The following is a 13019-nucleotide window of genomic DNA, read 5'->3' as shown; positions in this document are numbered from 1 at the left end:
TATATTCTTGTACATAGGAGCAGTATTATAGTAGTTATATTCTTGTACATAGCGGCAGTGTTATAGTAGTTATATTCTTGTACATAGGAGCAGTATTATAGTAGTTATATTCTTGTACATAGTGGCAGTATTATAGTAGTTATATTCTTGTACATAGGAGCAGTATTATAGCAGTTATATTCTTGTTCATAGGGGGGCAGTATTATAGTAGTTATATTCTTGTACAGTATTATTGTAGTTATATTCTGGTACATAGGGGCAGTATTATAGTAGTTATATTCTTGTTCATAGGGGGGCAGTATTATAGTAGTTATATTCTTGTTCATAGGGGGGCAGTATTATAGTAGTTATATTCTTGTACATAGGAGCAGTATTATAGCAGTTATATTCTTGTTCATAGGGGGGCAGTATTATAGTAGTTATATTCTTGTACATAGGGGCAGTATTATAGTAGTTATATTCTTGTACATAGGAACAGTATTATAGTAGTTATATTCTTGTACATAGGGGCAGTGTTATAGTAGTTATATTCTTGTACATAGGGGCAATATTATAGTAGTTATATTCTTGTACATAGGGGGCAGTATTATAGTAGTTATATTCTTGTACATAGGGAGCAGTATTATAGTAGTTATATTCTTGTACATAGGGGGCAGTATTATAGTAGTTATATTCTTGTACATAGGGGCAGTATTATAGCAGTTATATTCTTGTACATAGGGGGCAGTATTATAGTAGTTATATTCTTGTACATAGGGGCAGTATTATAGTAGTTATATTCTTGTACATAGGGGGCAGTATTATAGTAGTTATATTCTTGTACAGTATTATAGTAGTTATATTCTGGTACATAGGGGCAGTATTATAGTAGTTATATTCTTGTACATAGAGGAAGTATTATAGTAGTTATATTCTTGTACATAGCAGCAGTATTATAGTAGTTATATTCTTGTATATAGGAGCAGTATTATAGTAGTTTTATATTCTTGTACATAGGAGCAGTATTATAGTAGTTATATTCTTGTACATAGCGGCAGTGTTATAGTAGTTATATTCTTGTACATAGGAGCAGTATTATAGTAGTTATATTCTTGTACATAGTGGCAGTATTATAGTAGTTATATTCTTGTACATAGTGGCAGTATTATAGTAGTTATATTCTTGTACATAGGAGCAGTATTATAGCAGTTATATTCTTGTTCATAGGGGGGCAGTATTATAGTAGTTATATTCTTGTACAGTATTATTGTAGTTATATTCTGGTACATAGGGGCAGTATTATAGTAGTTATATTCTTGTTCATAGGGGGGCAGTATTATAGTAGTTATATTCTTGTACATAGTGGAAGTATTATAGTAGTTATATTCTTGTACATAGGGGGCAGTATTATAGCAGTTATATTCTTGTACATAGGGGCAATTTTTATTATAAAAACCAAACAAATACAATTAAAAATTAACAAAATTCCTGCAATAATACAAAACTAGATTCACTTGAATTGTACATGCATTCGTTACATCTCTAGATTATACACATAAAGTCAATATAAAGAGTCCACACCTGTGGTTGGAAAAATGAAAAATAAACACTTTGTAAAAGAAACCATCATATTTCAGCACAGTTACACGTCCTTCCATAACTTTACACTTTTCTGACTCTTCCTAATCTCTCATGATTTTATCTGGGCTCGGACATTATCTGGTTGACAGTTCATAGATCTAAGTCGGAGTCATCCTGTCCACCACCGGTCTCCATACCAGTCTCTACCTGAGTGCCCACAGGTAAGGGCTTCCGCTTTGGCGGGGGACAGTCCTCAACATCCCTATCACACTCTGTGTCTATTTTTTTAAGTTCATCCTCAAAATCCCCGTTAGACAGAACATCAAACCTATTAGACACGACCATTACTCCTGCAGAGCTCTGCACCTTCCTCCTGGCACTCTGGCCAGTGTCATGCTCCTCCTCAGGTTTACGGGAGGTCTTGTCCTTTTTCTTCCTTTTACTCTGATTCTGGCTATTTCCTTCAGATACAGATGGTAATACTGAAGTAGCGCCTTCCTGTGACTGCTGCTCCTGAGGGACGACCTCCATGCTCCCCTGTGCCCCCTCTGAGCGCGGCTGCTCTGGTGGTACCTGAGTGAACCCCTGGTGGACCTCTGACAATAAAGCCTCCTCTTCCAGAACCTCTGCCCCCGCCACCAAATCCTCATCAGGAAAGTCCTTACAGATGTTGTGCCAGGCGTCTGGACAGTCCCGGTGAGGGTGGCCGATCTTACCACAGAGGTTGCACCTGATGTTCTGACAGTCTGCAGCTACATGGCCGACTTCCCCGCACAGGCTGCACTTCACCACTGTACAGGTATTCGCCAGGTGACCCGCCTTGCCACATTTGAAGCACTTTCTGGGCTGGCCGGGGTAGAAACATACACCCTTCTCCCTCCCAATAAAGAAGGAGTTGGGTAGGTGGGCAGTGATGTTATTACACTGGCGCAGCTTCACCAGGACCTTCCACCCACCCGTCCAGATACCATCGTTATCTCTGCTTCTGGTGAGGTCAGAGACGAGGTCGCAATGCCTCCGGAGCCACACCACAATGTCCTGCGGGGGAACAGACTCATTCCAGAAGATGACATTAACCGTAACCGTATCTGGCTTAGAGATGGGAATAAAGCTGAACTTACTCCAGCCCTCAGCGTCTCTGAACTTGGGGAAATTGGCCCAGAATCTGTCCAGATCAGACATGAGCTTAAAGCTGACATCATAGCCCTGCCTGTCTGGTAGATTAATTACCGCCCAGATGTTAACTGGCGCAAACCCCATCTGGTGGCACAGGAGCTCCCTGACCACAAACCTCCTGTCGGGCAGATCTTCCTTGGCACCTCTGTGCCTGAAACGCACGACGTTCCTCCGTTTAAACGCCTGGCCGGTATAATTAGCGCCAGAGGTAAAGGACGGAGCACCACGGCTCCAGGCATTACTGGGGGGAACTTGCGGGGTCACACTGGGCTGACTGACAGGGTGAGGGTCTGCTGCAGGGGGACCTTGTGTGCTTGGAATCAAAGGAGGAAAATCACAGACATTATCATGCACATTGTTATCATCAACATCAATGTCATTATCAGACTGCGCCATGTCCACCACAGATTCTGTGCTCCCTCCAGCCCCCGACCCCACAGATACAGTATGATTATCCCCAGCATGAGAGTCCTGCTGGGCACCACCAGAAACTAATGACACATGTCCACTGTCCGGCTGCTGTGCTGGGCATCCTGGGACTTGTGGTACCACCGTTGTACCCTGCACTCCATGCTCCTGCTTGGGACCTGCCGCAGGCTGTTGCGGCTCCTGGTGCAGTCCCTTTTGGAACAAGAAGCTTGCGGGTTGCAGCACTGGCCGCACCTGCTTCTGGGGCCCACCTGGGACAATGTCTGACTGCGAATCAGCAGAGTACGGCAGATTGAACATAAACGGTTTCTGGTTCCTGTAAGTCTCTGCCAGGGGCCCCATCCTCTCAAACACACAGTCTATGTCCTTCACCACATTTGCCAGCTCTATCCCCATTGAGTTCAGCTTCCGGTCATACACAGTGTGATCCCCGGGATCCTCAGCCTTTATTTTATATGCACAGTCTATTGATACCTGTATTAGCTGCTTCTGCTGCTGTAACACACGCAACCTCTCCACCAGTCCTGGGATGTCCTCTGCAATCTGCAGCCCTGGTGCACATGGAGTCTCCTGGGATCCTGCCTTCAGCGAGCTCTCTGGCTGCTTGGACTTAGATGTCTCCTTGGGTTTTACCACCGCTGGTTTCGTGGCTCCAGGCTCCACAGCACTATTACTGCAGCCACCTGACTGCGACCTCGTGCGTCCAGAGCCCGCCATGCTGGTCACCACGTGCTTCTGCTGCAGGTTCTCCTGGAGGGTCTGTCTCTCCAGAGATGTCCTCCTCTGCCGGCTTGGAGTGAGCTGCACACCTGAGGCTGGTGATGGGATCTGCCTCACCTCCTGGCCAACAAGCTGCTTTCCTCCATTCAGCTTCCCAGCAGTAGATTCCTTCTGGATCTTTCCTAATTGCACTTCACTCTGCTTGCCTTGGCTGGCCGACTGCTTTACTGCGACCTTCTTACATACGACCACGGCTTTTCCTTCTTCCTTTACTTTACTCACTTTCAAAACTCCATCTTTCTTGTTGCTGCTGTTACTTCCATTCGGAGCTTTCTTCTCCTCAGAAGTCACTTTGGGATTTGCATCCACATTAGAAAGAGCTTGGGAGTTTCCTCCCAGTGTAGGCCTGGAAGCCTGGGCCTTGCTTGGAGAGCTTACCCGCCCAGGGAGGCCCCTCCCCGGGCTTGCTCCAGACATCAGGAGAACCACTGACACACGTCCTCACAGCTAGGAGGCAGTATTATAGTAGTTATATTCTTGTACATAGTGGCAGTATTATAGTAGTTATATTCTTGTACATAGTGGCAGTATTATAGTAGTTATATTCTTGTACATAGGAGCAGTATTATAGCAGTTATATTCTTGTTCATAGGGGGGCAGTATTATAGTAGTTATATTCTTGTACATAGTGGAAGTATTATAGTAGTTATATTCTTGTACATAGGAACAGTATTATAGCAGTTATATTCTTGTACATAGGGGCAGTGTTATAGTAGTTATATTCGTGTACATAGGGGCAATATTATAGTAGTTATATTCTTGTACATAGGGGGCAGTATTATAGTAGTTATATTCTTGTACATAGGGAGCAGTATTATAGTAGTTATATTCTTGTACATAGGGGGCAGTATTATAGTAGTTATATTCTTGTACATAGGGGGCAGTATTATAGAAGTTATATTCTTGTACATAGGGGGCAGTATTATAGTAGTTATATTCTTGTACATGGGGGCAGTATTATAGTAGTTATATTATTGTACATAGGGGCAGTATTATAGTAGTTATATTATTGTACATAGGAGCAGTATTATAGTAGTTATATTCTTGTACATAGGAGCAGTATTATAGTAGTTATATTATTGTACATAGCAGCAGTATTATAGTAGTTATATTGTACATGGGGGCAGTATTATAGTAGTTATATTCTTGTACATAGGGGCAGTATTATAGTAGTTATATTCTTGTACATAGGGGGCAGTATTATAGTAGTTTTATTCTTGTACAGTATTATAGTAGTTATATTCTGGTACATAGGGGCAGTATTATAGTAGTTATATTCTTGTTCATAGGGGGGCAGTGTTATAGTAGTTATATTCTTGTACATAGAGGAAGTATTATAGTAGTTATATCCTTGTACATAGGGGCAGTATTATAGTAGTTATATTCATGTACATAGGAGCAGTATTACAGTAGTTATATTCTTGTACAAAGGGGGCAGTATTATAGTAGTTATATTCTTGTACATAGGGGGTAGTATAGTAGTCATATTCTTGTACATAGGAACAGTATTATAGTAGTTATATTCTTGTACATAGGAGCAGTATTATAGTAGTTATATTCTTGTACATAGGGGGCAGTATTATAGTAGTTATATTCTTGTACTTAGGGGCAGTATTATAGTAGTTATATTCTTGTACATAGAGGAAGTATTATAGTAGTTATATTCTTGTACATAGGGGGCAGTATTATAGTTAGTTATATTCTTGTACATAGGGGGCAGTATTATAGTAGTTATATTCTTGTACATAGGGGGCAGTATTATAGTAGTTATATTCTTGTACATAGGGGGCAGTATTATAGTAGTTTTATTCTTGTACAGTATTATAGTAGTTATATTCTGGTACATAGGGGCAGTATTATAGTAGTTATATTCTTGTACATAGGGGGCAGTATTATAGTAGTTATATTCTTGTACATAGGGGGCAGTATTATAGTAGTTATATTCTTGTGCATAGGGGCAGTATTATAGTAGTTATATTCTTGTGCATAGGGGCAGTATTATAGTAGTTATATTCTTGTACATAGGGGCAGTATTACAGTAGTTATATTCTTGTACATAGGGGCAGTATTATAGTAGTTATATTCTTGTACATAGGGGCAGTATTATAGTAGTTATATTCTTGTACATAGGGGCAGTATTATAGTAGTTATATTCTTGTACTTAGGGGCAGTATTATAGTAGTTATATTCTTGTACATGGGAGCAGTATTATAGTAGTTATATTCTTGTACTTAGGGGCAGTATTATAGTAGTTATATTCTAGTACTTAGGGGCAGTATTATAGTAGTTATATTTTTGTACATAGGAGCAGTATTATAGTAGTTATATTCTTGTACATAGGAGCAGTATTATGGTAGTTATATTATTGTACATAGGAGCAGTATTATAGTAGTTATATTGTACATGGGGGCAGTATTATAGTAGTTATATTCTTGTACATAGGGGCAGTATTATAGTAGTTATATTCTTGTACATAGGGGGCAGTATTATAGTAGTTATATTCTTGTACTTAGGGGCAGTGTGATAGTTATATTCCTGTACATAGGAGCAGTATTATAGTTATATTCTTGTACATAGGGGCAGTATTATAGTAGTTATATTCTTGTACTTAGGGGCAGTGTTATAGTAGTTATATTCTTGTACATAGGGGCAGTATTATAGTAGTTATATTCTTGTACATAGGGGGCAGTATTATAGTAGTTATATTCTTGTACATAGGGGGCAGTATTATAGTAGTTTTATTCTTGTACATAGGGGCAGTATTATAGTAGTTATATTCTTGTACTTAGGGGCAGTATTATAGTAGTTATATTCTTGTACATGGGAGCAGTATTATAGTAGTTATATTCTTGTACTTAGGGGCAGTATTATAGTAGTTATATTCTAGTACTTAGGGGCAGTATTATAGTAGTTATATTCTTGTACATAGGAGCAGTATTATAGTAGTTATATTCTTCTACATAGGGACAGTGTTATAGTAGTTATATTTTTGTACATAGGAGCAGTATTATAGTAGTTATATTCTTGTACATAGGAGCAGTATTATGGTAGTTATATTATTGTACATAGGAGCAGTATTATAGTAGTTATATTGTACATAGGAGCAGTATTATAGTAGTTATATTGTACATGGGGGCAGTATTATAGTAGTTATATTCTTGTACTTAGGGGCAGTATTATAGTAGTTATATTCTTGTACATAGGGGCAGTATTATAGTAGTTATATTCTTGTACTTAGGGGCAGTATTATAGTGGTTATATTCTTGTACATGGGGCCAGTATTATAGTAGTTATATTCTTGTACTTAGGGGCAGTATTATAGGGGTTATATTCTTGTACTTAGGGGCAGTATTATAGTAGTTATATTATTGTACATAGCTGCAGTATTATAGTAGTTATATTGTACATAGGGAGCAGTATTATAGCAGTTAAATTCTTGTACATAGGGGCAGTATTATAGTAGATATATTATTGTACATAGGAGCAGTATTATAGTAGTTATATTATTGTACATAGGAGCAGTATTATAGTAGCTATATTCTTGTACTTAGGGGCAGTATTATAGTAGTTATATTCTTGTACATAGGAGGCAGTATTATAGTAGTTATATTCTTGTACTTAGGGGCAGTATTATAGTAGTTATATTCTTGTACATAGGGGGCAGTATTATAGTAGTTATATTCTTGTACTTAGGGGCAGTATTATAGTAGTTATATTCTTGTACATAGGGGCAGTATTATAGTAGTTATATTCTTGTACATAGGAGCAGTATTATAGTAGTTATATTCTTGTACATAGGGGGCAGTATTATAGTAGTTATATTCTTGTACATAGGGGGCAGTATTATAGTAGTTATATTCTTGTACATAGCGGGCAGTATTATAGTAGTTATATTCTTGTACTTAGGGGCAGTATTATAGTAGTTATATTCTTGTACATAGGAGCAGTATTATAGTAGTTATATTCTTGTACATAGGAGCAGTATTATAGTAGTTATATTCTTGTACATAGCGGGCAGTATTATCGTAGTTATATTATTGTCTTGTGACCGCAGCCGCTTACAATCTAAGATGAATCTTTATTTTTTTTTGTTTATTCCAGGAATATATGGATGCCCACCCAGAGACAATCATCCTGGACCCGCTACCAGCCATCCGAACATTACTAGATCGCTCAAAGTCTTATGAGCTGATTCGATGGATCGAGTCCTACATGCAAGGTGAGATGATTAGTGATGCATGTAGCCTCAGGACGGACGATGACCACATACACCCGCTGTTGTCCTGTGTGGGCTACACTAGTTATTCAGGGCGGATTATCATTTTATCTGTTCTGCAGCAGTAGTTTTCGTGATTTGATTGATTGGCTGAAGTTTATTACTGCATTTTTAGATATTTTTCAGACCTCATTGTTCCTACATTGCTTTCTAATGTACTGAACAATAAAGTTATGGCTCGATTACCTGGTGTGGAGGAAACTAAGTCATTTCAAACCCAATAAGAAACAATGTGAGAAAAATAAGCAAAACTAGGACCCCACAAAAACAAGGGTTTGTGAGGTTCTTCATTCGGCTGACCGGTATCTACAGACCTGCTGCCTGACAGCCTCCAGATAAGAGAATGGTGTCCAATTGGCCAATATTGTCCATATCAATCAGTCAATCGTTTTCTGCCTATCCAGTTTAATAGGTAAACGTGTGCTGCTCAGGTGTGTGGGGAAGCTGAGAGGTTACAATGTGTGGCTGTAACAAAGGGCAAGTTACTCTGTTACTCCGGCGTTCTGTAATTCTGATAAAATGTTTCCTACTACATGTATTCATGTAATGTGTATATATATAATGTATATGTTTGCTTCCCCTGCTGCATGCTGATACAGTTAAGCCAGATGATGGCTTTGTTGCCACTACAAATGAGGGGCTGGCTCCTACTTCTCCCGGGTCGATTCGGGCAGCATTAATCAGATTACACAGCTGCATTGTGTTGACCCATGAGTCCAGAGGGGAACCTTTTCTGTCCGGCCGTCTCATAAGTCTTTGTTACTCAGACAAGTAGACAGAAAGCTCCTTGTATATAGAGACATAAAGAGCAGCTTTGTGACCGATGAGTCAACATTATGGGAATATAATGGAGCTCAGGTGGTGGGGATTGTACCGCTGAGCTCAGGAGGCAGAGTGGCGAGGTGGCATTGTGTGAGACGGTCGGGTGGTCAGCAGTGCGTCTCTATGTAAGTAACAGAGATGGTGATACAGTCATCACCGGGCTCTAGTGTGTGACCAGATACTTTGTTAGGTAAAGCCTGGTTTATTCTGATGTAATACATGTATGTACAAGAATATATCTACTATAATACTGCCCCTATGTACAAGGATATAACTACTATAATACTGCCCCCTATGTACAAGAATATAACTACTATAATACTGCTCCTATGTACAAGAATATGACTACTATAATACTGCCCCCTATGTACAAGAATATAACTACTATAATACTGCTCCCCTATGTACAAGAATATAACTACTATAATACTGCCCCTATGTACAAGAATATAACTACTATAATACTGCCCCCTATGTACAAGAATATAACTACTATAATACTGTTCCTATGTACAAGAATATAACTACTATAATACTGCCCCTATGTACAAGAATATAACTACTATAATACTACCCCCTATGTACAAGAATATAACTACTATAATACTGCCCCCTATGTACAAGAATATAACTACTATAATACTGCCCCTATGTACAAGAATATAACTACTATAATACTGCCCCCTATGTGCAAGAATATAACTACTATAATACTGCCCCTATGTACAAGAATATAACTACTATAATACTACCCCCTATGTACAAGAATATAACTACTATAATACTGCCCCCTATGTACAAGAATATAACTACTATAATACTGCCCCCTATGTACAAGAATATAACTACTATAATACTGCCCCTATGTACAAGAATATAACTACTATAATACTACCCCCTATGTACAAGAATATAACTACTATAATACTGCCCCCTATGTACAAGAATATAACTACTATAATACTGCCCCTATGTACAAGAATATAACTACTATAATACTACCCCCTATGTACAAGAATATAACTACTATAATACTGCCCCCTTTGTACAAGAATATAACTACTGTAATACTGCTCCTATGTACAAGGATATAACTACTATAATACTGCTCCTATGTACAAGAATATAACTACTATAATACTGCTCCTATATACAAGAATATAACTACTATAATACTGCCCCTATGTACAAGAATATAACTACTATAATACTGCCCCCATGTACAAGAATATAACTACTATAATACTGCTCCTATGTTCAAGAATATAACTACTATAATACTGCTCCTATGTACAAGAATATAACTACTATAATACTGCCCCTATGTACAAGAATATAACTACTATAATACTGCTCCTATGTACAAGAATATAACTACTATAATACTGCCCCTAAGTACAAGAATATAACTACTATAATACTGCCCCCTATATACAAGAATATAACTACTATAATACTGCCCCCTATATACAAGAATATAACTACTATAATACTGCCCCCTATGTACAAGAATATAACTACTATAATACTGCCCCTATGTACAAGAATATAACTACTATAATACTGCCCCTATGTACAAGAATATAACTACTATAATACTGCTCCCTATGTACAAGAATATAACTACTATAATACTGCTCCTATGTACAAGAATATAACTACTATAATACTGCTCCTATGTACAAGAATATAACTACTATAATACTGCTCCTATGTACAAGAATATAACTACTATAATACTGCCCCTATGTACAAGAATATAAGTACTATAATACTGCCCCCTATGTACAAGAATATAACTACTATAATACTGCCCCTATGTATAAGAATATAACTACTATAATACTGCCCCTATGTATAAGAATATAACTACTATAATACTGCCCCTATGTACAAGAATATAACTACTATAATACTGCCCCCTATGTATAAGAATATAACTACTATAATACTGCCCCCTATGTATAAGAATATAACTACTATAATACTGCCCCCTATGTATAAGAATATAACTACTATAATACTGCCCCCTATGTATAAGAATATAACTACTATAATACTGCCCCCTATGTACAAGAATATAACTACTATAATACTGCCCCCTATGTACAAGAATATAACTACTATAATACTGCCCCCTATGTACAAGAATATAACTACTATAATACTGCCCCTATGTACAAGAATATAACTACTATAATACTGCCCCTATGTACAAGAATATAACTACTATAATACTGCCCCTATGTACAAGAATATAACTACTATAATACTGCCCCTATGTACAAGAATATAACTACTATAATACTGCCCCTATGTACAAGAATATAACTACTATAATACTGCCCCTATGTACAAGAATATAACTACTATAATACTGCCCCTATGTACAAGAATATAACTACTATAGTACTGCTCCTATATACAAGAATATAACTACTATAATATTGCCCCTATGTACAAGAATATAACTACTATAATACTGCCCCTATGTACAAGAATATAACTACTATAATACTGCCCCTATGTACAAGAATATAACTACTATAATACTGCCCCTATGTACAAGAATATAACTACTATAATACTGCTCCTATGTACAGGAATATAACTACTATAATACTGCTCCTATGTACAAGAATATAACTACTATAATACTGCTCCTATGTACAAGAATATAAGTACTATAATACTGCCCCCTATGTACAAGAATATAAGTACTATAATACTGCCCCCTATGTACAAGAATATAAGTACTATAATACTGCCCCCTATGTACAAGAATATAAGTACTATAATACTGCCCCTATGTATAAGAATATAACTACTATAATACTGCCCCTATGTACAAGAATATAACTACTATAATACTGCCCCTATGTATAAGAATATAACTACTATAATACTGCCCCCTATGTATAAGAATATAACTACTATAATACTGCCCCCTATGTATAAGAATATAACTACTATAATACTGCCCCCTATGTATAAGAATATAACTACTATAATACTGCCCCCTATGTATAAGAATATAACTACTATAGTACTGCTCCTATGTATAAGAATATAACTACTATAATACTGCCCCCTATGTATAAGAATATAACTACTATAATACTGCCCCCTATGTATAAGAATATAACTACTATAATACTGCCCCCTATGTATAAGAATATAACTACTATAATACTGCCCCCTATGTATAAGAATATAACTACTATAGTACTGCTCCTATGTACAAGAATATAACTACTATAATACTGCCCCTATGTACAAGAATATAACTACTATAATACTGCCCCTATGTACAAGAATATAACTACTATAATACTGCCCCTATGTACAAGAATATAACTACTATAATACTGCCCCTATGTACAAGAATATAACTACTATAATACTGCCCCTATGTACAAGAATATAACTACTATAATACTGCTCCTATGTACAAGAATATAACTACTATAATACTGCTCCTATGTACAAGAATATAACTACTATAATACTGCTCCTATGTACAAGAATATAACTACTATAATACTGCTCCCTATGTACAAGAATATAACTACTATAATACTGCTCCCTATGTACAAGAATATAACTACTATAATACTGCCCCTATGTACAAGAATATAACTACTATAATACTGCTCCCTATGTACAAGAATATAACCACAATAATACTGCCCCCTATGTACAAGAATATAACTACTATAATACTGCTCCCTATGTACAAGAATATAACTACTATAATACTGCTCCTATGTACAAGAATATAACTACTATAATACTGCTCCTATATACAAGAATATAACTACTATAATACTGCCCCCTATGTACAAGAATATAACTACTATAATACTGCTCCCTATGTACAAGAATATAACTACTATAATACTGCTCCCTATGTACAAGAATATAACTACTATAATACTGCCCCTATGTACAAGAATATAACTACTATAATACTGCC

At 37.1% G+C, this 13019-nt stretch overlaps 1 protein-coding gene across 2 annotated transcripts in view; it reads left to right on the top strand.

Annotated features, from left to right (window-relative positions):
• The window catches only part of ITPK1 (inositol-tetrakisphosphate 1-kinase), a 197317-nt gene that overhangs the window by 110056 nt on the left and 74242 nt on the right, over positions 1-13019 (top strand). For both annotated transcript variants that reach the window (XM_073638286.1, XM_073638284.1), the window contains one exon: positions 8047-8164. In XM_073638286.1, coding sequence (XP_073494387.1) covers positions 8047-8164 — 118 coding nt within the window. The remainder of the gene's footprint in view (positions 1-8046; positions 8165-13019) is intronic.

This window comes from Phyllobates terribilis, unplaced genomic scaffold (genome assembly GCF_046119375.1).
Source record: "Phyllobates terribilis strain yellow unplaced genomic scaffold, ASM4611937v1 Scaffold_7__3_contigs__length_470593459, whole genome shotgun sequence".
Classification (NCBI taxonomy): Eukaryota; Metazoa; Chordata; class Amphibia; order Anura; family Dendrobatidae; genus Phyllobates; species Phyllobates terribilis.
This window is presented reverse-complemented; position numbering and strand designations above follow the sequence as displayed.